The 25,217-nt window shown below is 40.3% G+C and overlaps 1 protein-coding gene across 9 annotated transcripts in view; it reads right to left on the reverse strand.

Moving 5' to 3' along the window:
- MEIS2 (Meis homeobox 2) overlaps positions 1–25,217 on the reverse strand; it is a 213,160-nt gene that overhangs the window by 4,227 nt on the left and 183,716 nt on the right. For 5 of the 9 annotated variants that reach the window (XM_003791694.3, XM_003791692.3, XM_023514303.1 and 2 more), the window contains exons 10-11: positions 1,381–1,439; positions 1–17 (exon numbers count right to left, since the gene is read on the reverse strand). The exon at positions 1–17 is cut by the window's left edge and continues 94 nt beyond it. In XM_003791694.3, the coding sequence (XP_003791742.1) occupies positions 1–17; positions 1,381–1,439 (76 nt within the window). The remainder of the gene's footprint in view (positions 18–1,380; positions 1,440–25,217) is intronic. The other 4 variants (XM_003791693.3, XM_003791691.3, XM_003791696.3 and 1 more) reach the window with 1 other exon arrangement.

Here is a 25,217-nt window from a genome sequence, read left to right on the forward strand (position 1 = left end):
AGGATCAAGAAGAAAACCTGATTGTGGTCATTCGAGGACACAGAGGAGAAAGAAGAAAAGATATACCAAACAATCAGCAATGGTTCCCGCTGCAGCATTGAAACGTTACAGCAACAATGTGGTTGGCACTTTAAAAAAAAAAATGAGGGTGTGGTCTGTGCATGTGTGTTTTGATGACTGAATCAAGGGGTGTGAGCTGGAGGAAAGACTTCAGAGGCCAGTTTAACAGGTGGCTCTTCCCCTGCAGCCTGTTTCTTCACTTATCTCTTGACTGGTGGGGGGGGGGGAGAAGGAGGCCATGGAAGTGAGGGGTACCCAATATGTCAATATCACAACATACTCTTTAGTTAGGATTCTGTGATCCTGCCATCTCTGGTGGGTCACTTAACAATTTTCCTATTATGCACAGTTTAAATTTGAGTACCATTTTAAAAGACTGGATAGATTCAATTAAATGTCTGTCTTTTTACTCACACTGAAGAAAATGTGAACTTAGTAAATGAAATATTTTCACTGTGTCATGTTCTTTCCTAACAGGTCCCCTGGCCCCCCAAAGCGAGATGATTTATCCGTGTTCTTGGGGAGATTTTGCCAAAGGATGATGAATTTGCATAAATTCTTTAATCTGAGGCCACAGTTAAAATCTCCATCAGATTGAATGCCCTTGTTAATGATCACCACAAGGAAAACAGTTTCTTCCTATACACCTTATTAGTGGAGACCACAGCTCCTCAGTAAACTGAAGACATGCCCAGTTCAAAGTGAAATAATTAGAGGTTTTGGACACTACCGTATAGCAACTGCTTTAGAGAAACTAAGAAATAGTGTGAGAAAAACCCACATGCAGTTTAGTGGAATGGGTGTGAAGCATTTCAAACAAAGGTAATAATCATTTAATAAAAAAATAAGGCTGGCCAAGCCGCATGTCAGGCTCTAACAGAATATTATGAATAGTCAGAGCGAATGAATGGCTACAATGAGCCTGACAGGGGACGCCACGGCCGTGAGAGCAGAGCACACACCAAGGAGTTGTGGGTAACAGGAGAATGAGGGTGCGCTAATGACTGGACTCAGACCAGCCAGGAGTAATTCCAGAGCTCGTACTCAAACAAACTGCTTGTGGCCCTAATACTCGTGCCCAATTACCAATTCAGACAGAAAATAAAAAGCAGTTTCAGTAGAGTCAGGGTGGGAAATCTCCAATTAGCACCAATTAGTGAAGTTGCTTCCTTGAGTGGAATTCTGGGGACATTAAAAAAAAAAGTTCTCCCAGAATGCCTGGTGGAAACACTTATTTATCAGGTGGTGAAACTCCTGACGTCTAACTTGGTGAGGATTTGTGCCTATGGGAAGTGAATACGGATACTAGTTGGAACTTGCCTGCTCGATTTGACTGGTCGATCATGGGCTGTACTATTCTTCTTCTGGCGTTAATAAACCTGAAAGGGAAGAGAAAAGACCGGTCATCACAGTTTCTGTGCTAAGTGAACACCTCTGAGTGCCTGCTGCTGAGAATATCCTACAATCAAATTTCTTCTGAAAGTTATCTTTTTAATGTAAAGCCTATTTTCCCTTTCGGCGTTGAAAATAGTCGACAAGATCATCTGCATTGTCGGGAAGTAGCCAGCCAACTTGCTATTAAAAAAAAAACTCATGGAGGGAAGAAAGTTCTCCACGAGAAAACGTCTAATTTGCGATTGGGCTTCTGCTTCTTGAACGAGTAGGAATCTGGTAAAAGTTCACAGGCTAGAAGATTTTTTCCCCTTTTCCTAGACTCTTCATCCTAGGGAGACCCAGTTTCCCCTTGCAGCTGGTCATAAATGGAGACCAGGCTCTGGCACTCGGCTTTCACAAGGTATTGTTAGGTCAGCAAAGCCATCAATTAGGCTGTCTGAAGTTTTATCACCAACACAGCAGTAATAAGTGCTGGCCAGAAAGACTTCTGCTCTTCGGCAACTCCTGCAGTTTAAGCCTGTAAAGTTAGGGGTCATTCGGAGGTCAGTGCCAGCTGGGGGCGGCCTTTCTAGCCTAAGCTGGGACACCCAGGGCAGAGGATAAGGTAACTGCCAACCATAAACTCAGCCACCTTTCAACCCACTAGAAAGACAGAGCCTCAGGTACACATGGTTGATATTAGAGCCAAAGAAACGTTTTCAAATCAGGTGGTGGCTGAATCGCAGGAATGTAACGGAGAAGCAGTTATTTCGTCTAAGAAGCCTGGATCTAATTTCGCTGGAAATCCAAAAATAAGTGCCTACTTCATGTTACTTTAATGTTTAATAATGCCCATCAAATATTCATGTACAAACAGGGTAAGATGATAAGAAATCTCCTTTATTTCTCCAAATTTAATAAAAACAAAACAATTTTCTACCCTTTGTGAGTTACCCTTGTCCCTATGCATTAATTCCCCACACATTTGAGCTCCTGCACAGGAATTCACTGGCCGTTCATTTGGGGTGGGGGAGCAGGGAGAACGGGGAGCATACAGCTAGCTGTTCCTTAAAAATGTACCCACTGATAATATTTTTCCATATTTTCAGTTTTGAATCTTAAGCACAAGGGTACTTAATGATGAGTGAGTCCACATGGGGCCACGGGCAGGAACTGAAAACTCATTCCCTGAATTTAACCAGAACAACTCTAGCATGTGTTGGTAGCCCTGCCTTCCAACCAAACTCCAAGTTCTGAGGAGGAGGAGGACGACAGCCAGGCCACACACTCCATCAGGTCAGGCCTCCTTGGGAGCACTCTGGTTGGTTGGTGGGAATACAATTAGGCTGAGGAATAATAGCCTGGAGAAACCCAAAGGACTCGTTTGCATATGGCGTTTGTTTGCAAAACAATGAACTTCTTTATTACTTAAGAAAGTATAGCTCCAGTTGTCAAGAATGTACACCCCCTTGGCACTGGGGAAGAAACTGACAGGCTACCCAGAGGTGAAAACAAAAGGAGAATTGAAATCGCTTATTTATTCCCACCTGTCACCTGAAGTGTTGCTGAGGAATAGCCGACCAGATCACAAAGACGTCCAGACGCATCCCTCCAATCAGAAACAGAACCTGATTATCTGCTCTTTCCCCCACTGCTTTTACTGCAGCCACCGAGGATTGACCTGATATTTACACCCCCAGGAACTCTTTTTATCAGGTCAGGTTAAGACCAACCCAGACACTCAGGAAAGCAGGGAAGCCTGTACTCTTCTCCTTGTTCCTAGGGAGGGGTTTTACCTCTTTTTATGTGCTACTTACTAATCCTCTTTTTTTGTTTCTTTCTCCCCAGTATAGGCCAACTCTTTAGGTAAAACGACTTGCTATTTTTTCCCTTTTTAATTTTACCCTTTTACTCCTTTATTCTCTACATCTGGAGGTTGTTCCCTTATTTATGTCTTTCTTTCCAGTTCCCCCAAACACACCCTCACTCACAGAGCTGCAAGGCATCATGGTTCTTAGTTCTCAGCAGGAGAACTCCACACTGTCTTCAAACAAATAATTACGGGGAAGGTTAGAGGTTCACTCAAAGGTCATTTCTTTGGATACTCGTCAGAATGTTTACATTAGTAAAAACGGGGGTCCTCTCAAAAGGTTGTTCAATGGGGGATACACAACAATACAGAACATTAAAAAAGCATTCTGTGTGCTAGCAGGTCTTTATAGAAGCGCTGAACTTGGAAATGCCACTCCAGTACTACATTTTCAACTAGTTACCATGGCATGGCCTGGATGTTCACTAGCAGTTATGGCCATGGCCTTTCTTTGCCAACTTCTCCTAAGCAAATATGAATAGAAGCCTCTGAAGGTTTTCACTTGATCCTTTCACAAAGGGTCAGAGAGATTTTGCTTTCTTTCACTTGGGCACCATTTAGCCTTTCTAGATTTTTGTTCTCAAACAATGTTTTTGATCCATAGTGCTATTTCTTGCCAGATTCATATTCTACCACATTCTTTCAAATCACACAGCATTTTAAAAACATATGGGCCCCTATTTTTCAGAACTCTCTTAACATACAGCTCCTGCCAATTGTCAACTCCCCTGATCTCGTGTATGATCTCGTTTATTCATACCATAGACGTTACTATTAGAATTGACAATTAATTAGTTGACTATAGGAAAACTTTGACATTAAGTATTACTGCCCTCCTCCACTGGTGACCCAGACGCCACTCTTAGAAAATACACTGAAATACACAAAATAGATACTTTAAAGTAGATTAAAATAAATGAAACTAGGAATACTTTTTATTTAGTATTTCTAAGATGAAATTTCCACACATGGGCTTTCTCCAAAATCACATGACACAATTTTTTTTTCAATTTCCTCTGATCTATATTTTTAAAAATGACCCTTTTCAGTGATGAAGCAATAAATAGAATATCAAGTTTTGATTCTGTGTAAAATTTGAAGCATCTAAGTTGACAATCAACTCAACTTCAGTCTTTCAAGGTTCAGGCTCCATTCATATGGAAAAATGCAACTTGCTGGTTCAAAGACAAAAGACTTCTCTTTAAAAAGCTCAAAAGGTTTCTTGGATATTAAGTGGGTCTTACAAAATAACATTTTGATGAGTTAAGTGTAAATGAATCAGACACATATGGATTAAGTTATCCTTGAATTTCACACGGGTTTAAAAAATAAGGGGAAAAGAGGGTCTTGGCAAAAAACATTTTGGACTTTGCCAAACCCAAAACATTTGAAAAATTGCTGAAGACATCCAACTCACCAAAATGCAGCAAGCGGCACCCAACTTTAATGAAAACCCCCACAAGTTATTTCCAATCCAAAGACTGTTAGGTTTTCATCTGTATCTGATATTAAGAAATTCTCTTAAGTTTTAATGTCATCCCAGAATGATTTTGAAGTTGCAGACATAGACTGCTCCATTGGTATAAACAATTTAACCCTAAGTTACAAAGACTTCTTCAGTATTAATTAGTTCTTAAAAATAGTCTGAGTTTTTTATAACTCGTGTGTAAAACGTGCTAGCAGGCTAAGTGTCTTATCCAGATTTCACTTAATGAAAAAAATTTTCATCGGCCTCACTGTGACTTTTTTAAAGGGCTACAGATAATTCCATTAGTGACTCCTCAGGGAATGAGGACCCTAAAGTGCACCAATTCCATTGATTTGTATTGAACACAAAGTTAGTATCCAGGCTTCCTCAAAAGCTTGGGAGAGAGTCTTTACTAAGACTATTTACTTTCTCTCTCAATTTTACTTAAGTAGAAAATGGATTAGTATGTGTGATCCGTAAAAATTACATACTAAGACTCTTAGTTTAAAAATAACTTAATTATAGAAATAAATTCAATGACTTTCCAAGAATCGTGAGGACTTTCTAAATCAAGTCAGAGATGGAAAAAGAATACATTAAAAAAAATAAACCCAAGAGAGCAAATAGCATCGAAATCTCATTTTACCGTCTTGCTGGAGAGATGTCTCCTGGAGACCTCCCCTGGCCCCAGAAAATCCACACTTTTCACCTTTGCATACTTTTCTGAAATCTGACCACCATGATTTTCTTTTGAAGACTTTTCACTCCAGAGCGTGGTTCAGACTGATAGAAGTAGACTTAAGTGTCATTCCTCATTGTTGGTTGGTTTCTTTTCTTCTTTTCTTTTTTTCCTCCTATTTTTAAATGGCTGATAAATCCCTTCTTTCTGGTTCACTAACTTCAGGCCACACCTGGTAACCCACTCCTTTAGGCAGCATTCTTTTTGTTAGAAAGTGCAGGCCTCCTTGGAGTCACCTGGAAAGCAGCCAGCCCGAGGAGGAGAAATCAGGAACTGCCAGGAGTGGAGCTTTTGCATAGATTGGTTTGAGCAGGGAAGGGGGCTGAACTGTCACAGAAGGGGGCTGAACTGTGGAGGAAGGATCAGATCAACTAGGGAAAGGTGTCGTAGGGACCTCAGCAACTGGGAACCTGTTAAAACATGAAAAGCTCTGCTGCCTTCAAAGCTTGCTCCCGGTTGGGGTTTCAAACAATGAAACTTCAACCTTGGCACGTCAGTTATCAAATTTCTCCATTTTTCCCCTTACTTTATAAAACAGGCAAGTCCTTTTCCACGCTGTGATGATGGCTAAGAGCAGGATTTTCTTAGTATGGCATATTAAAGTGGTTAAATCAACGAATTAAGCAGGTTTAACGCCTCCCTATGAAGGCGGGCACACCAATGACTGAGTCATGTCACAAACATAAGTTTTCCACTGGTGGCCAGACAATGGGTCTTTTCTCTTAGATGACTGTGAGCCAAGTAAGGTAAATCGATGAGATTCATATGTTACTTAGGGACACATTCACAGATTGCCATTTATTTCCCAGAGCTATAGCCTGATGTGTAATCTGATAGGATACTAGATTTGCTTCTACCTCTAAAACACATGAACTATATAGAATACGTTTATAATATGAAAACATGGTGTTAATCTGGAATTATAAGCATTTCATACCATTTTGAATATGCCTCAAATAGTGGAGCATTCATGCTGAAATAAAAGGCCCCGGACAACATTATCAAGTAGGTGATGCTGATCGTCGAGGGCCTTCTACTGTGTTCTGTCAGTATCCTTCCTTTCCTCTAATTCTTCCTTGAAGTTACAAGGGCTCACACAGGCTCTTTGCTAAAATGCCCTACTCTGAGCACACACTTCTCGATTATCACTTCCTATTTCAGACTAGTGCTGAGAGCAACACGGTGAAGAACACCAGCTCCTGTTCTCTGCCCCTATTTGCTCCATGACTTGGGGCAAGTGTACTTAACCTTCCAAATCTCACTCTGCTTCCTATCTGCAAACTGGGCAAATAACTGGGCCTGGATTGTTTGGGGGATTAAAAGAGATAGTGTATGCAAGATCTTCAGCACAGTGACTGGGTGTAAGGGCTCATTAAATGTTAGCTTATAGTCAAAATAGATCTGTCCACTGCTCCTCAAGAGCTCTGTTCTGTCACAGGTAAAAATGAAGAACAGGTAGGTGACCCTTAAACAACTTCATGCTGGGCTGATACCAGGATAGTGATTCAAATTATTTGAAATTGCACATGACCTTTATGGACACCCTGTATATTATACTCCTCTAAGCAACATGGATCTACCAAGATCCATATGGTAGGATCTTTCTAAAAATTATAGTTTAATCTAAATGCATAGTGCCATGGTGGAGATTTTGCACACTGGAGCAGGCATCTGCTTGGGGTGGGGTGATGTGGAGTGAGTAGGGCAGTGAGCTATTTTGGAATCATACTCTCTACATGGTTCTCTACATCCTTGCTACTCTAAGTGTTTGCCATGGACTAGCAGTATCAATGTCACAACCAGCTTGTTAGAGAAGCAGAGATACAGTACAATTCCCATTCTTGCACTTCTGAATCTGTATTTTATTTATTTTTTAGACAGAGTCTCCTTCTGTCACCCTGGGGTAGAGTGCTGTGGCATTGTAGCTCACAGCAAACTCTTGGGGTCAAGCAATTATCTTGCCTCAGCCTTCCGAGTAGCTGGGATGACAGGTGCCTGCCACAATCACCAGCTGTTTTTAGAGATGGGATCTCATTCTAGCTCAGGCTGGTCTCAAACTCACTCATTTCAGCTTCCTGGAGTACTAAGACTACAGGCATCAGCCACCATGCCTGGCCCCTAAATCTGTATTTTAAAAGATCTATGCATACATAAGGTTGAGAAGCCTTGCTCCAGATCCCCTACCTCGGACTTAAACTCTAGGAGTCTGCCTAAAAACTGAAACTTGGAAAGATAAAGTTTTTTTTTTTTTTTTGAAACGGAGCCTCAAGCTATCCCCCTGGGTAGAGTGCCATGGCATCACGCTCACAGCAACCTCCAACTCCTGGGCTCAAGCGAGTCTCCTGCCTCAGCCTCCCAAGTAGCTGGGACTACAGGCGCCCGCCACAACACCTGGCCATTTTTTGGTTGCAGCCATCATTGTTGTTGTTTGGCAGGCCCAGGCTGGGGATTCGAACCCGCCACCTTAGGTGTATGTGGCTACAGTCGCCGAGCCTAAAGATAAAGTTTTAATTGTGAATCTTAGCTATGAAAATGCACATACTATGCTCTTTAGCTATCTTAGATCTAAACAGTCTTTTAATCACTTGTCTTGGGCAACAAACAATTCATAATAATTTAATTCATTGTAGTCCATCTATACCTTCTAAAGGAAAAGTTGTGCCAATAAAATTCTTTTTTTTTTTTTTTTTCTTGAGACAGACTCTCACATTGTCACCCTTGGTAGAGTACCTTGGCATCATAGTTTACAGCAACCTCAGACTCCTGGGCTTAAGTGATTGTCTTGCCTCAGCCTCCCAAGTAGCTAGGACTGTAGGTGCCTACCACAACACTTGGCTATATTTAGAGGTGGGGTCTCCCTCTTGTTGAGGCTGGTCTCGAACCTGTAAGCTCAAGCAATCCACCTGCCTTGGCCTCCCAGAGTGCTAGCATTACCAGTAAAATATTTTTGTGGAAATGGTTAACAGAGGCCATCTCTCTGAAATGAACAGGAGAATAAAGGTAGAATTGTCTTTTTTTTCCCTATATAACTTTGCACTGCTTGAGTTTTTAATAAGTATGATTATTTTTTGCCATGGCAAAAAATGTATGATATTTTTATAATTAAAAGAATTTTTAATGATGGCCTAAAAACGTTGGCATCTTATTTGCCCAAAGGTTTATATAGCCAACAGTAGGGACCTTTTAAGAAAAATATTAAAGACATTTCCTCTCAGATAGGGAATTATCTTTTATTTCCTTTGTAATACTGAGCAACAATAAACACTATTTCAGGAATATCATCACACCTGATGGCATGTAACAAAACATCCCAGCAGGTTATGATTTTGAAGTGCTGTTACTCTTACAGAATGCCATCAGATTATTCATATGTGGCTATTTATCATGCACCATAAAAAGTTATCTTTCAAAGCTACTTGAAAGCAAGGGAGGCGAAAATACTGGAACTTCCTTACTATTCATATCTAGGAGCTATCCTCTTAAAGATAAAATGCTAGGTCAACAGGCATAAGTTGTAGTATATTACCTCATCCTGTACATGATTTATGTAGGTGGAAATCAACTAGAAACTGAATTACTTTGAAAGTTTTACTACTGACATTAAAATTCCAGATCTAGATTCCTACACACCATATAGTGCTTCTGAAACAACTTCTTTCAGACACAGATGATACATCCACGACTTTATTCAACTCTTTATCAGCACAAAAAGCGGGGGCAATCATTTTCAAAATTACCAATTTTCAATTACCTGTTCACTTATCTGAACAACATAGCCTGACTGGGCTTTGAAAATCAATCAGTCACTCGTTAATCAGTTACACGAATTCTTAGCCAATTCCCATTATATTCATAGCTATTTACTAATTCACTCTAAGAGGAGAAGATCCCAACAAATGTATTATCTTTTGAGCTTTTGCGATCACCTTTGATCGAAGCCTTAATTCTCTATCCTCCTTCTCAATGAAAACCACCTAGGCGTTAACTTGCCAAAAATGCACCAAGCTGTTTAGCAATTATGTATTAGATATGTTTGAAGAGATCAAGGTGCACTCACATGCCCCGTGCTATGGATATCTCTGATTAGCTTGTCATCTGCTCGGAAGAAGATGTAGGCTGATTCTCCCATATAGTCTAGCAGGCCAGCTGTTAGCTGCCTGTCAAGCCCTCAAGTGGACAAGTAGTCCAGGAGCAAAAATGTCACTCCTTTGATCTGGCAAGGAGCAGCTGCTGATTTATAGAGTAGGACTTTGTTCTTCCGTTCTATTTTACTTTCTTTCCTAAGGCAGAACCACAAAATCCAGGAGTAAAAAAAAAAAGTGCCGTTCCCAGCAACATCAACAAGCTCTGACAACTGCAACAGGGTTTTTCTTGGCCCTAACAAAGCACTCAGGCATCTCCTTTGACGCTCACCTTTCCCCCTCCCCTTCCCCCCACCCCTACCATTTTTTTGCAATGTGGTAGTTATTGTTTAATTCAGCTTCTGTAAATGGAATGGACTGTGGCCAGCAAGCCTGGGGCATAAACACACCTGTATGAAAGAAGCCTTATTGTAGCAACCATCTACAAGCAAGCTCGCATGAACCACACGTCCCTGAGTTCAGAAAGAATGCTCCGTTTTTTCTTGACAGAAAATTTTACCCTAAGTGAGTTTCTATTTTTGGTGTCACCAACCTATGATGACCACATTTGAACTGCTTCCTCTCCAGTGGCATTACACCCTTCAAATCAAAGAGAAAAAAAAAGGATTAGATTTTTCTTTTTTTATCTGCGAGCAAACAGATCCATCAAAAATGTTTATCCACTGTCTGTAATATCAATCATTGAAAGCTGGGTTAAACGTCCAGAGAGGCTGTAGCAAATGCAATATCAAGATGCCATAATGTTGATTTCATTATCACTGATTTATACTGACAGAAGCTTTCCTGAGTAACACATAAGGAACAAAAAAACCAATGACAAAATCTACATAAGCCATGTGCATTGTCTTGCTAAGAATTAAACTGGTTTCGAATGCATGATCCTGTCCTTAATGGATAAATCTGTCAGGCCAGACATGCCCTATCAACCAAATGGGACATGCAACAGTGCAGCTTCGAGACAGAGAGACTGTGAGAAGTCATCAGCCGTGTGTATGTCTGTGTAGGTGTGTGCGTGTGTAGATACGTACCTACACGGCAATGGACTTGGCCAGAGATGAATTTATGAATACCTTGCTAGGTTTCCTGTGCTGCTGGAGGAAGGGTGATAAGGACATATATATGTGTGCACATAATTATACATATCTCTACACACAATATGTATATACATAAACACACACACATATATAGAAATTCTAGTAGAAATTCCAGATTTCACTTAATGAAAAACAAATAAATAAGAAAATAAAATGTGGTGTTTTAGGAAGATCTTTTCCAAGAGTATATATATATATATATATATATAGAGAGAGAGAGAGAGAGAGAGAGGGACGGAGTTATCAACTCTAGGATTTTTTTTTTTTGGAGACAGATTCTCACTTTGTTACTCTAGGTAGAATGCCACAGCGTCATCATAGCTCATAGCAACCTCAAACTCTTAGGCTCAAGTGATCCTCTTGCTTCAGTTTTTCTAGTTTTAGCAGAGATGGAGTCTTGCTTTTGCTCAGGCTGGTCTTGAACTTCTGAGCCCAAGCAATCCTCCTCCCTCAGCCTCCCAGAGTGCTAGCATTACAGGTGTGAGCTGCCACCCCAGGTCAACTCTAGGATATTTACATATGTTACTGCACAGATCAAAGACAGGAATTTTGTGTGGGAGAAGAATGCTGGGAACAAAGACGAAAACAGTGGTTGCTAAAAATCTTGGCTTCTACTCGGTCACGCCATGATGGAGTGTCTGCTCTCTCTCTCCCCTTTCTTGATTTCCAGGAGAGTTAAGATTTTTCTCGGTCTTATTTTTTGCTTTATCCTACATTGCCCTTTGGCCAGTCAAAGGTTACTAAGCACCTATCTCGTCAATGCTCAAAGAATTGTTTTAGGAGCTACTTTCTCTGGGTGGGTGGGGGCAGTGTGTTTCCCACTGACAGACTGGGTTACTAGGGGAGAAAGGAAAGGAAAGGTATATGTAAGACTTATTCTCATCCATTTTCAATCCTAAAAAATTAGAATAATTTTTAAAATCGACGCTCATCTGTATATGTGTCACACATTAACAAATCACATTCTATGCTTCACCAAAAAGTTTAATGACAGAATATAAGAACAAAGTCATATGTAATATGAAATTATAAATAATATATATAATTCTATGACTTTTTCCATATCTATGGAGAAAGTTCATATATATCTGTGCATATAATGTGTACATATATATTTACATATATTTAAATATTTAAAAGTACAGGTCATTCCTTTAAAGGTTTTTACTTTCAGGTGGCACCTGTGGCTCAAGGAGTAGGGTGCTGGCCCCATATACCAGAGGTGGCAGGTTCAAGCCCAGCCCTGGACAAAAATAAAACTAATATATATATATATATGTGTGTGTATATATATATATAGAATTTTATTTTCACACCCACAGAAACAAACTGACAATCACAATTTAAGAACACATAAATAATTATATATCACAATCCATAGTAAGTAAATAAGTGTTATAGGGTATAGCGTCAATTAAAAAACATGAAGGTGGACGCCAATCACAGATTCTTGGAGGAGGAAACTAGTGGAAGAAATGAGAGTAGGAAAAGGTGAGCTCAAAGCCTCTGATGCAGACTAGGACTGGTTTTGTGCAAGGGAGGGTGAAGGAACTGAACTCAGACAGGTTCCCAGTTTTGGTTTGGAAAACACGGCTGTGATTAACAGGCAAGCTGGTGTCGCTCTCGAGTGATAAAACTGAATTCCTGAAATTCCTGAATGGTAGAATGAGAAAATAAAATACGGTGTTTTAGGAAGATCTTTTCCAAGACCCATATATAGGATGAGCTGCACGGAGCAGAATCTGGAAGCTGAGGTGGTAGAAAACTCTTCTCTAATCCAAGCAGAAGGGGGAAATAAAGCCCCTCTTCAGAGGGAGGTCAGAATGAAAAAGAAGCAGGACATTTAGTTTGGAGACCTGCTAATGACTTGTACAAAGGACAGGCACACATATAAAAGATGTTCTGAGGACAGACTTGAGAATCTCTGGTATGGTATGGTATACAGGTGATGAAAATTAGAAATTGCTAAGAAATTCCTACTTATTGTGGGAAGAGGCAAGTTCAGTTTTCCAATGGTTACCTCTAAGTTGAAAGTGGGTCTTTACCTGATTATGGTTAGCCAAGTCAACTGTTGGTACAAACCTCTGTGGCTACAGACTTATTTCTATTAAATCTAGTTTACTTTTGTTTTAATTTTGAGATAATTTGTGTGTCTAGATTTAGAGGGTGATAATAGTTACGCAGTACATGTTTTGTTCTACGCCGCACGTAAGGGTAAGGAATGGAATTCATCAGAGAGTTTTAAAAACTGCATATACGCATATGTGTATATACACATACATAGCCACATACACACACAAGTCGTGTTTGATTTCTGCAATTACAAGAGATGCAATATACAAGATCGTGTATATTGGGTATGACAATTTTAATACAGGTTTTTCTTTCTTAAAATGTGTAGACTTTGTTCGGTCATCCTCCGTATATCTGTGTGTTTTTAAGCACTTGCATATGACAATCGTGGGTGGGTTTTCTCTAGGCAGTGACAACTAATTTAGAAGAGAATGATAGGACAAAGTGTTACATTTAAAAGGGGCTCCATTAAGTGTGATGGCTTCCAAATTGTGTCCTCCTTTCAAACCATATTTTTCTTTTTAAATGGGCTTTTAAGGTGAAAAATATAGCACTTCACCCAAAATGGTGTGGAAACAAATGGTTCTCAAATCTCTATTCTTCAACACAGGCCAAACCACCCCAACACCAGCAATCTCAAGGCACTTGGCAGGCAGGTGCTATGCATGTGAATGTCCCCGTGGGCCTTTCATTTGTCTGTAGGGGCTCCTTTTTCTAAAGCAGCAGGGGATACTTCAGAGGAGGAGACTGGCATGCCCCAAGTGTTCGGATGGTCTAGTCTCTTATCCTCCTTTCAATTCTCCTGCTGGCTTAAAAGAAAGGGTATGGCAGAGGACACGTTGGGAAGGTGGCAACATTCTTAGGGCCCTTTATCAACACAACTGCTTTCTTTAAATTGTAGCGTGGTCTCTTGTTTGAGAGGCTGAGATTTTAGCACTTTTAAAGGGAACCATAAGTGAGAAATCTCCTAGGTGTTAAGCTTTAGAGTGGCTTCAACCCAAAATATGGAAAAATGAGATTAAAACACAGAAAGTCAAGTAATATTAAGAAAAAGATCCAACAAACAAAATATCATAAATATGCATGTATGTTACGTTCTTTCTGTTTAAACCAAATGCTATTTAACCAGTTTATACTGGCATCTAATAAAGGTGCCAACGGGGGAGAAAAAAATCAAAAGATCTAAAAAATGTTTAAAGTCACTTTACATGAACGATAGTTCTAATAGCTATGCATCTGACAATAATCTTTTAAAATTATTATTAAAATATATTCTATTACGTCAGAAAGAATTCTAGTCATGAACATATGACTTAATATCATCACATTTATGATGTTCACACATGAAAGACCAAGTTCCAAATAAAATTCCTGACTGCCTTTTCTTAATGACAAATTAAACATCTTTTACTTTGATTTGACAGCCAGGTAGCATTCTGTATCTTCTCCAGAGATGTTATACGCAGTCTTTCCAATGTGACGGTATTATTACCCACAAAATTTTTAGCATCATACCGTAATCATAAAAGACATAAAATATATCTTTATAAACCACAAGAGACTCAGCAAACCAGCAGTTATGCCACATCTGCTTTAGTCCTTAAATATTTTAGCTTTAGAGGGTTAGTTAGTGGATTTCTTGCCCTGATTTGCAAAGAAATAAAGACATCAACATTTGATTCTGACATTACACACACAGCTATGATCTCCACCACAGAAGGAAACACATGTACTGCAATTTGAAAGCATTTTTAGAGCATATTCAGATTTCACATATCCTATCAGAATTTCCTAAAGTAGTTTAACTTTTAGAAATAGAAATGGTGACATTTGAATTATCTCCATTTTCACAGTATAGATAGTGTAACATCACCATTATCAAAAATAATTTAGCAATTGACTTAACTGCCACAGATTCTTTGGGTCAGGTAACGTAAAAATAAACACAAAGGCAATTAATAAGTTTGATGTTAATAATAGGTAAAGTAGCTAAGTTAATGCACTATTCCTTTGTTTTGTGGTAGCCTTTCTCCAGTGGCTACCTGGTTAAGACGCACTTCAAAATTCTCATCAGACAACATCTCTTTGAGGTCTAAGAAGCCCTTTCTTAGTGGCACCTGGCTAATATGCCTATCACAGCATTTATGCAATATCATGAGCACAACTTCTGCGTGTGACTTTTATACTACATACTCTTAGAGAGCAGGGACTACACCTTAATTCCTTTGTTATTGACATTCTGTCAAATATAGAGTACCCCCTCAATAAAATGTTTGATGAGTAAATAACTGAATGAGTGAAGGAAAATAGGCTTCCTTCATTTTGGAAATAATTGAGAATTGAGAAGAGAAAAGCTCTTAGGGATTTTCTTGTCTTTATTTTCCAAATGGCATAGTTGAATCTCTGATGAAATATGATTTGCCCTGTAGTGGGGTGGAAAAGAGATGGGAAATAACTCCTGCTTCTGGCTCTGGTCTAGTTATCTTTGCACTCAGAAACAACAGAAGGTTCAGATTAGAGGCATCAAAGGTGTGCGCTGATGTGGGTCTTAGAGAGGCCAGGTGGATCTTGGGTCTAAATGTGAAGGAAGAAAAGGACTTGACTTGGCAGAAACTGGGCCTCTGGCTTTTTTAGGCTAGGGGGGGCGACATGTCCAGCACAGGGAGTAACTTCATCGGGGTAAATCAGTGGGGCTGACTCTAGTGGAAGGGATAGCCTGAAAGTAACAGAAACTGAGGTCAAGGAGGTACCGTGTGTGTGTGTGTGTGTGTGTGTGTGTGCGCGCTGGGGGAGAGACACAAAGAAGGGATAGAAAATGAAGGAGGAGGAGTTGTGAGATGAAGGACAAACGTGTTAAAACATTTGTTTCCCCCTTATCTGTCTAAGGAAGTTTTTCCCAAAATGTGCTCTGAGAGACACTGGTCACCATAGGTATTCCTCCAGAGCTGAGGTCCTAGGTCAAATAAACATGGGGAAACAAATATTAAGGGAAACAAAGCGAAGTGACTTTCTCCACTGCAGGTGATGTCACAGCCTGTGATAGAATGTTATCTATCAGAAACCTCAAAAAGGGGGTGATGGTACACATAACTCCGAACTTTAATTACGATTTTCAGGGGCAGTAGGATTCCAAGGCTTGAAAAAAAATTGAAGCTACACTCTAATTCTTAACAGAAATTGTATTTTTGAGCCACTTATCACCTTGAAAAATAGCCTTTCCGCCTTCATCATTCCCCAAGTCGGATTCAGAGACAAAGAACCATAATTCCCCTTCCTGAGATTATTATGAACCATGACCACCCCATTTGACTCCTAAAATGTACTGGCTGGAAAGGTTTTTTAAAAATGTTTCTATCTCAATAGTAACTTGATAATTAGGGAATGATTTCAGGTTGGGATGTTTTCTCTAATCTTTTCCTTTTACTACTTACATGTTTTCTACTCAATGAAATATTTTAAAAACTATCATTGAGTATTTTGCTATGCCTAAAATTTCTGCGTCAAAATAACCGTTAGAAGCTGAAGAATAATCTTAAGTGTAAAATACATATAAATACACACACAGAGTAGAACCTCCATAGTTGACCACTTCCTTACACTGATCACCTCCTTACTTTGACCTAATTGCACTACAGGTACTCAAAGGAAGTTCCTTATGTTGACCACCTCCGTGTGTTGCCGAGTTTGTTACAGTCCCGCGGGTGGTCAACTTACAGAGATTCTACTGTGTGTCTATAGATGGTCACAGACTGAGGATGGTAACTAATGAAGATATGTATATCTTCATTAAATGTGTCTTTCTGTATCAAGACCATCTGACTTTAGGATGTGTGTTACAGATGCTGAAGACTCATGCATGTGAAGGGTGGAAAGAGGTGGGGTGCAATGTGGGGGGATGTTTGAGACGGGGAGGAGAAATGAGAAGGGAACAGAGGAACAGAGGGACAGCGGCTTGGAGACTGTACATCCATGAACATCACATGTTCCCAATCAATTCTATTTTCTTGTTTACAGAGCTTACAGGGACAAAATCAGCTTTTACTTATAACTGTGTTAAACCCCACCTGCCGGCCCTCTGGTCCTGGCTGTCCTGGGATGAGGTCAGCTCAGTGAAGGGCTCTGGTTCCATAAGCAATCCTGTCATTCAGGCTAACAGCAGTGATTCACTCACAGGAGGCAAAAATGACTCAATTGTTGGGCTTATTGACTCCAGGGAGCACAGCTACTCTATCATTACCATGGAGTGCAAACACCCTGAGCTCTGTTTTGGTCCACTTAAAATTACTATTTGCTGTGAAGGATTGGCAAAGCAATTCTTAAAATGACGGGGGTGGAAGCCAGGCAAGCGCCATTATGGGCTTTTCCTTCCGTTTAAGCAGAAGTAAGCAGTCCAGGACGCGTTCTGAGCCTGACCCACTTATTTAACCTTTTATTCACTTTGCTGTATTAACATACATTAACTGGCTATACAAGCCCTAGGGAGGAGAAAAACCTCATGGCCAAATTATGGTTCCATTTTCACGGGCAACCTCTCCTTGGGTGGAAATTAAACCCCAATATAAATACATTTTAGGTCCACACGCAATTGAGGAGGAAAGCCAAAAAACAAACGCTGAACCGGGGTCCTGCACAGACCGCAGCAACCATGGAGGGGCTGGGTAAATTACACACAAGAGGAACTATTTGAAAAACCAAATAAATTTAATTAAATAAGTTAGAAAATTATTTTCCCATCTCTTATCTACTCCCCTTGGTTAATATCCATGACATACTGATGTTGCATAATTGCTCTTATGGAATGCTGCAGCTCAGAGCCGTAATGAGCTGCCTGTGCGCAAAGGCAGCAAAAGTGGTTTCCCTACAGAGTTATCTTCTCAATTATTTATACTTGCAACACTTTCACATAATGGCAGTTTTAAAATCAAACAAACAAAGCAAACTGTACAATAAAGAAGGAGGCAAGAAGGTGCAGGGACCTTTTCCTCTCTTTCTTCAACACCAGAAGGGACGGGCGAGCCACAGAGCGTCAACTGAATTTGGTTCCAGGAAAAGTCTCAGGGGTCTCGCAGCCAGACAACATCAAAGCATGTGGAGATCGCCACCTTGGTGAGGGATTAAACATGCTCTGCATACCTGCTTTGCTTTTAATCTGTCATATCTAAATATATAAAGGAATGCAAACTTTATTTCTTCCGTTTGTAAGTTTGGCTTTGAAAATTCCTAATCAGAAGGTTTGCTTCCCACCCCCACTCATGAAAAAAAAAAGGTGCTAAACTGTCAAAATGATGTCACTGTAAACAGAAAATGGTAGTGTGCGTCATAGTCACCCCTCAGGCTGTGGAAGGCTTGCCAGTTTTTATGGTCCACACCTGCCTTTGGTTAATCACTCAAAAACCTAGACACATGAGCTTGTATTTAAAAAAAAATTAAAAGTCAACCTTTAACCAGCCTACATTTTGGACCCCCATAAAATTGATGTTTAGTTTGAGATTCTCTATTAAATAAGCAGAGGTGTTAGTCTTTAGGAAACCGTTAATATCCCCTACATAAAGAATTATTGCACTTCAATTAATGGCCACTAATTTATTTGAGACTGAAGATACTCGTTAACAATGCCAGTGAAATACAAGTTTTATACCACCCACTCGTCATTTTTCCAAGTAACAAAATGTTAGAACAACTATTCCTTAAAGTCCTATAGGGAAAGATTATCAAAGACAGTAAAAAAAAAAAAAAAAAAAAAAATTGTAAAAACCTCACAATTGGGTCTGGGTGGGGTGACTGGTGACTCATGCCTATAATCCTAGCCTGCTGGGAAGACAGGCCTGAGGATCACCTGAGCTTAGGAGTTCAAGACCACCCCATCTCTAACTAAAAAAAGAAAAATTAGCCAGGTGTTGTGGTGGGTGCTTGTAGTCTTAGCTACTGGGGAGGCTGAGGCAGGAATATCACTTGAGCCCAGGAATTAGAGGTTGCTGTGATCTAGGCTGATAGCATAGCACTCTAGCCTGGGTAGCAGAGTTACATACATACCTCCATCCATACATATCTTAAAATCTGTTGATTTTCTTGAACTTAGCCAAAACACTTGTTTCTTAAAATATGGTTTTGCACATATATATTAGATTAGCACATATACACATTAATTTTTCACAAATTACCTTGTGACCTTAAATCTCCCTCTACACCAGTGGTTCTCAACCTTCCTAATGCCAAGACCCTTTAATATAGTTTCTCATGTTGTGGCGACCCCCAACCATAACATTATTTTTGTAGCAACGAAAATTGAAGGTTGAGAACCACTGCTCTACACACTCTAGTCAAAACCAAAATAAATAAATAAATAAGGAAGAAGAATGCTTAAGGAGATTTTTTTCCACACCCATAAGTACTACCGTACTGTTAAAGGTCAGAAGAACAAAGTACACTAAGGAGAAAGGAAATGAGACCGTGATCCATAGCCCAGCTGAGCCAGGAGAGGGAAGAAGTTGGGCCCGAGTTGGGTTCGACCCTCTTATCTTGCTTTGCCCTTGAGAGTCAAACAAAACGGATATCACATTGAGCACATTTACTGTCAATTACGGCTGTTCCTAGCCATGGAGAGCTAGGAAGGGGCCATATTTTGCTGGCTAATTCCTTTTTCCAGGCCCCCGATCCCCTAGGTCAAAGCAACTGGGGTGTGGTGGGATGTGGGAGGTGGCAACTTTGGCGTTCTGGCCCCACTTCTGTTATCAACATATAAGTTACACCCCGCTACTGGTGCTCACTACTGGTGAGCAGCTCTTAGCCACCTTTAGTTCTTCCAAGCATGTGTGTGTGTGATTAGGAACCAGACGGAGAAAGATGTCGAGATCTGATGTAAGGAGAATACAGATGAGGGCAAGAAAACTCTTGTGCCAGAACTATTTAAAACACCTTCTTGCTGTAGGAAAATATCAGTCTGAATCAGCGGTTCTCAACCTGTGGATCGCAACCCACAGGAACTGTATTAAAGGGCTGTGGCATCAGGAAGGTTGAGAACCACTGGTCTGAATGAACTGTGGCATGCTGCAAATATGCCCTATGATATCTGTAACAGATTTTCCATAAACGTTAATGTAACAATTGCCAAAAGCTGAGGTCTAAGTCGGGTGGCTTTTATATTGTAAAATACGGATGGGTTTGCAGCAAGGTTTCGGATTCTGTGAATGGATGCCAGTCTCTTTGAAAAGCCCTCCCCCAGCAGTGAAAAACCAACCCGCAAACAAAAAAATGATTTAGAATTTCCTAGATGATGGTGGAAGCGACTTGGTTCTCAGAGGCGTAGAGATTGAAAGCAAAGGCCAGAGTGAAGCTGGGAGAGTGTGGCTTTCACCCCCAGGAGGGCTGCTGGTGATGGGAATAGAGGTTACTCTCAGTCGCTTGGGGCTAGTAAGATTATATGGCCCTCAATTCCCAAATGTGACAAAGTCGTAAGAAACCTTAACCTCTATTATTTTTTTTCCTAGCTTTCCTCAACCGCAGCAACACACTCTCCGTTCGTAGGCCAGCTAATTAGCCAAGCATTAAAAATGCCCCACAAATCTATATCAATAGCTTCACAGGACGAGAAAGACGTGTGAAGTATACACTTACTGTTACAAATGAGCTGAGCCAGGATGTTCCGGGAGGCCCATAAATCGAAGCAGGCGACAGTTGAAACAAACAAACAAATAAGTAAATAATATCAGAAGAAATGACATCTCTCTCTCCTTCCCTCTGAGCAGCCACAGAGTTGCTTTTTGGCATTTTAGTTCACAGCAACGCAGACTTCAGCTTAACCGTGACTGGTACAAATCTGATAAGGGGTTGGCACCAACACGCTGAGCCTGGTTTACAATTTGTTTTGCAACTTCCCTTCCCAGATAAACATAGTCCAAGTACAACTTCTAAGAAAAAAAAAAGTTGTATTTACTTGTCCTGGTCTTAAGATTTTTTTCCTCCCTCTAAATGTTCCCTTGGGATGCTGGCTTGCAATCTAGAAAAAGCTTGGATTTCAGCTTCCATCTCCAGGGTATTCTACTGTTCAGCTGGGCCGTGTGCTAGGAGGGAAGCTCTCTACCTTGCTGATTTAATTAACAGGATTCTTTTCATTATTATAGGGATTTAGTTTCTTCTTGCCTTTCAGTGTTTGGGCAACACTGATTTATGTTTTTATATTTTGAAGGAAAATTCATTGTTCTTTGACAGCTGAGGCTCTATAAATCCCTGGCACCAAAGGGGTCCCAGGGAGGTGTCACAGTTGCCTTAGCCTGACCACCTGTACGCTGTCATTTCAAGGACCCCCTCCAGAGGGGTCCAGAGGAGGACTGTCAGCTGTTCAGTGCCCCACCTTCTCCTCCTCCCAGCAGCCATTATGTCAGCAAGGGTTGGCCCACGCCCCTTTACAAATGGCGGTGTTAGGAGGTTGATCAGTAAGGGTGAGTCACTGATTCATTTAAGTGAAGCAAACTGCCCATGAGTCTCTGAAATGGATTTAATCTCTTGACTAAATGGGAGCTCACTGAATGAAATGTTGGAATGTGCTGTATTTATTAAGATGACCTGGACTGTACCAAAAATAAGGACAAAGTTTTTAAATATGAGTATGCTGGGGGTGGGCAGTAAAATAAAATATTTGAAGTTAGTACTATCAAAAATCTGGCAGGGATGGTCACCACAACTCTACTGGACGATCATTCCTCGAAACCATTGGTTCTCAACCTGTAGGTTGCGACCCCTTTGGGGGTTGAACGACCCTTTCACAGGGGTTGCCTAAGACCATCCTGCATATCAGATATTTACATTACAATTCATAACAGTAGCAAAATTACAGTTATGAAGTAACAACAAAAATAATTTTATGGTTGGGGGGGGTCACCACAACATGAAGAACTTTATTAAAGTGTCACGCATTAGGAAGGTTGAGAACCACTGCTCTACACCCACAAAATAGTCCATCAAATTCTCATTTAGAGAAAAAATGAAACATTCACTGAAAACTCTGGAAGACTCATAGCTAATTTATATTTGGGTGGAGAATTTAAGATATCAGTTAATGCCTTTAATGTCATTATTAATTTGATAATCAAAATTTCCTTTTCTAAGAAGGCTCATAATTCATAATTTGCCTTCATTTCTGTTATTAGAATTGATGTTTGGTACAGTAGGCACAGAGCTGACTACATCCATATATTCCCTACTTAATTCTCACAAAAGCCCTATGATGTGGGTAATATGATTAGCATCCTTGTTTTCTGATTGGGGAAACTGAGATTTAGCAGAATCCAATAATATGTCCAAGTTGAGACAGTCAGTGGAAAGGCTGAGACTTACACACACACACTCAGACACAACATACACACATTTGAGAGGTAGGAAATTAGGAATATTTAGGGTTGCTTATTCTGTCTTTTCAGGAGAGACTTGCAGCTGAAGGACCTCCTGGGAACCAGGCAGCAACCGGATCACAAACTAAAATAGTTCTAACAGACCCTTTATTTGCTATTTTCCAGTTAGGTAGAAAAACGAAGCCGATTTTTCGACTAAACACATAAAATGGGGCCTTGGAAGTTGTTTTGTTTGGAAAAAAATTCTAGACCAGAACTTTTACTTATCTAGATTCATAAAACAATAGATACTCAGAAAAAATATAGAACTTATAAAGTATATGTAATTCTATAGCAATTATAATTTTTAAAATCTTTAAACTCAAGAGAATGAGTGTGGGAATGTGGTCTAGCTGGTGAAGGAAAAAAAAAGACAATTGAAATAAGCCTTCAGGCTCGGCGCCTATAGCTCAACCGGCTAAGGCGCCAGCCACGTACACCTAAGGTGGCGAGTTCGAATCCCCAGCCCGGACCCGCCAAACAACAATGACGGCTGCAACCAAAAAATAGCCGGGCGTTGTGGCGGGCACCTGTGGTCCCAGCTACTTGGGAGGCGGAGGCAGGAGACTCGCTTGAGCCCAGGAGTTGGAGGTTGCTGTGAGCTGTAATGCCACGGCACTCTGCCCAGGGGGACAGCTTGAGGCTCTGTCTCAAAAAAAAAAAAATAATAAAATAAAATAAAATAAAATAAGCCTTCACTCTGAACCTGATACAACAAGTTCAAGTTGATTTTCTCATTCATCAGTTCTGAAAGGTTACATGAAAATTGGGCTCTTAAAATCTGAATTATCTTTGTTTATTCAACCTGTCCACCAAGATCCCCAAACTGAGAATATAACTGTTCCCAAAATTCAGGTTTCATGAATTTTACTACAAAAGAAACCTTCAGCAGATTTTTATTGCCAACCACACTCTAGGGAAACCCCTGGGTAAAATGTCATCTAACGTCATCAACTCATCATCATACAGAACACATCCTAAAAAAAGAGTTTGGGGTCAGTGACAGAAGGAAGCAAGAGGACACTTGAAGCAAGTTAGCACGATGCTCAGAAGTTCACGCCAGAGACATGGCCAGGAACTCCATGCACACAAGGAGGACATTTTAGAATGGCAGCGTCACACAAGGAGGACATTTCAGAATGGCAGTGTCTCCTTGCCTACCGCATCTCTACACTACCTACAATTCATCCCATTTCCATTCTCTACAGGGTACATTCTCCCTTCAAATGGTCTCCTGGTTCATCTCCTTTCTGTTTGTAATAGTCTTGATTGCTTGCAGAAATGCTAGCAGGTACAATTCTTGATACCCTTAAATAAATATATATTTACTGTCTGCTGCCTATTCGATTGCACCGAGGGTCTTATTAGGAAGCATATAAAAAACTTGTGCATAGGCGGCCACATCTGGCCAGTAAAAAAAGCACTAGATTTGGGATTAAGTTACATACCCAGGATCTCCTAATTTAATTGGAGAAACAAGACAGACACCTGTCCATTAATCTGATAAGTTTTGTGCAATGAGGCGAAGCAGCACAATTTAATAGAATGAGCATGGGTTTCAAATAACTGGGTTGAACTTTGACTATACCACTTATTATGTGATGTTCTTTTTAATTTTAATTTTTTTTTTTAGAGACAGAGTCTTGCTTTGTCTCTCAGGCTGGAATGTACTGACGCAATCATAGCTCATTGCAGGCTCGAACTCCTGGCTTCAAAGTGATCCTCCCACCTCAGCTTCCAAAAGTGCTGGGATTACAGGTGTAAGGCACCGTGCCCAGCTGTGTCATTTCAGTCTAGTTCTTTAACCTTTCTGCGTCACCTCAACTATAAAATGAAAGAAAATCAGATGATTTACTTCAAAATCTTGGCCAAAAGGTGAACTGTGAAGGCCAATTTGTATCAGAAAGGCATCAGAAAATCACCTGAGAATTACAAGGAAACATATTTAATCCTACAAATAAATTTTCAGTGTCTACAATACTGGAGACACTGCAACGCAGACACTGATGGAGAAGAGTCAAGTCTGTTCTCGGAAAGCTTGGAATTTCCCAAGAAAAAGATGGCCTTGCTACAAGGTGAAAGGCTCTCAGTGCCAGAAGAGCGGCTGTGAGTGAGCAGGAAGGATGGAGGTAACAGGGTTGAGAGGGGAAGGAGGAGGGGGACTTTTGGCTCCTCCTTCAAGGATTCTGATAGGAGCACATGGGGAGTGTGGGACAACTTAAGCAAATGTACAGGGAACCAAGTCCAAGTCCTCCTAGTTCACAGGCTTAGCAGAAAAGGTCCTGGAGTTAGGAGAAAAAGTATGAATAATGGTTGTAGAATTTCTTATCTATGTAATCTCTGATTCACCATTTCCATGGAATGGAGGTGCTACCTACCTCATAAATTTATCGTAAAGATTAAATATTTATCCAAATAGTTGGCATATTTGGAATGTTATAAATTTTCATGCTACTTTTTTTTCAATCTTGGAAAGGGTAATTAGAAACATCTCCAATATTACGAAAGGAATTCCCATTCGTGGCCAGGTTATGTGTGCAGTGGCCCAGTCATAACACTCATTTCTACAATCACTTAAACACTGGAGGATGAGCTTCAAAATTTGTGTTATTTATTTGCACTTGGTGTTTTATCTCCAATGACCCACCACTGAAATGTCAATGGGACCAAATAAGCAATAAGTGAGACAACATGACTTTTAAGCTAGTTTGTTAGATTTTATCTGTCAGGGGATCTTTTTCTCCCTGCACTCATAGGTGAGCATAAACAGAACAGTGGACCTTTACTCAGAGCTCACAAATTATGCATTCAAACATGCCTATTCTAGTCACGGTTTCTTGAAGTCAATGACAAAAGGAGCTATACTTTCATGGCTAGAGCATTGGTATGGATGCTGGGACAAGGAAAAGAAGAAAAAATGGAGGCTGGAGATTAAAGTCACAGAAACATTTAGCAACCTATTCCTCTCTTACTACCCTTCCGTACCTTTCCCTTCCCTTCCCTTCCCTTCC

The sequence above is a fragment of the Otolemur garnettii genome, unplaced genomic scaffold, assembly GCF_000181295.1.
Source record: "Otolemur garnettii isolate 467f Iridium unplaced genomic scaffold, OtoGar3 scaffold00050, whole genome shotgun sequence".
Lineage (NCBI taxonomy): Eukaryota > Metazoa > Chordata > Mammalia > Primates > Galagidae > Otolemur > Otolemur garnettii.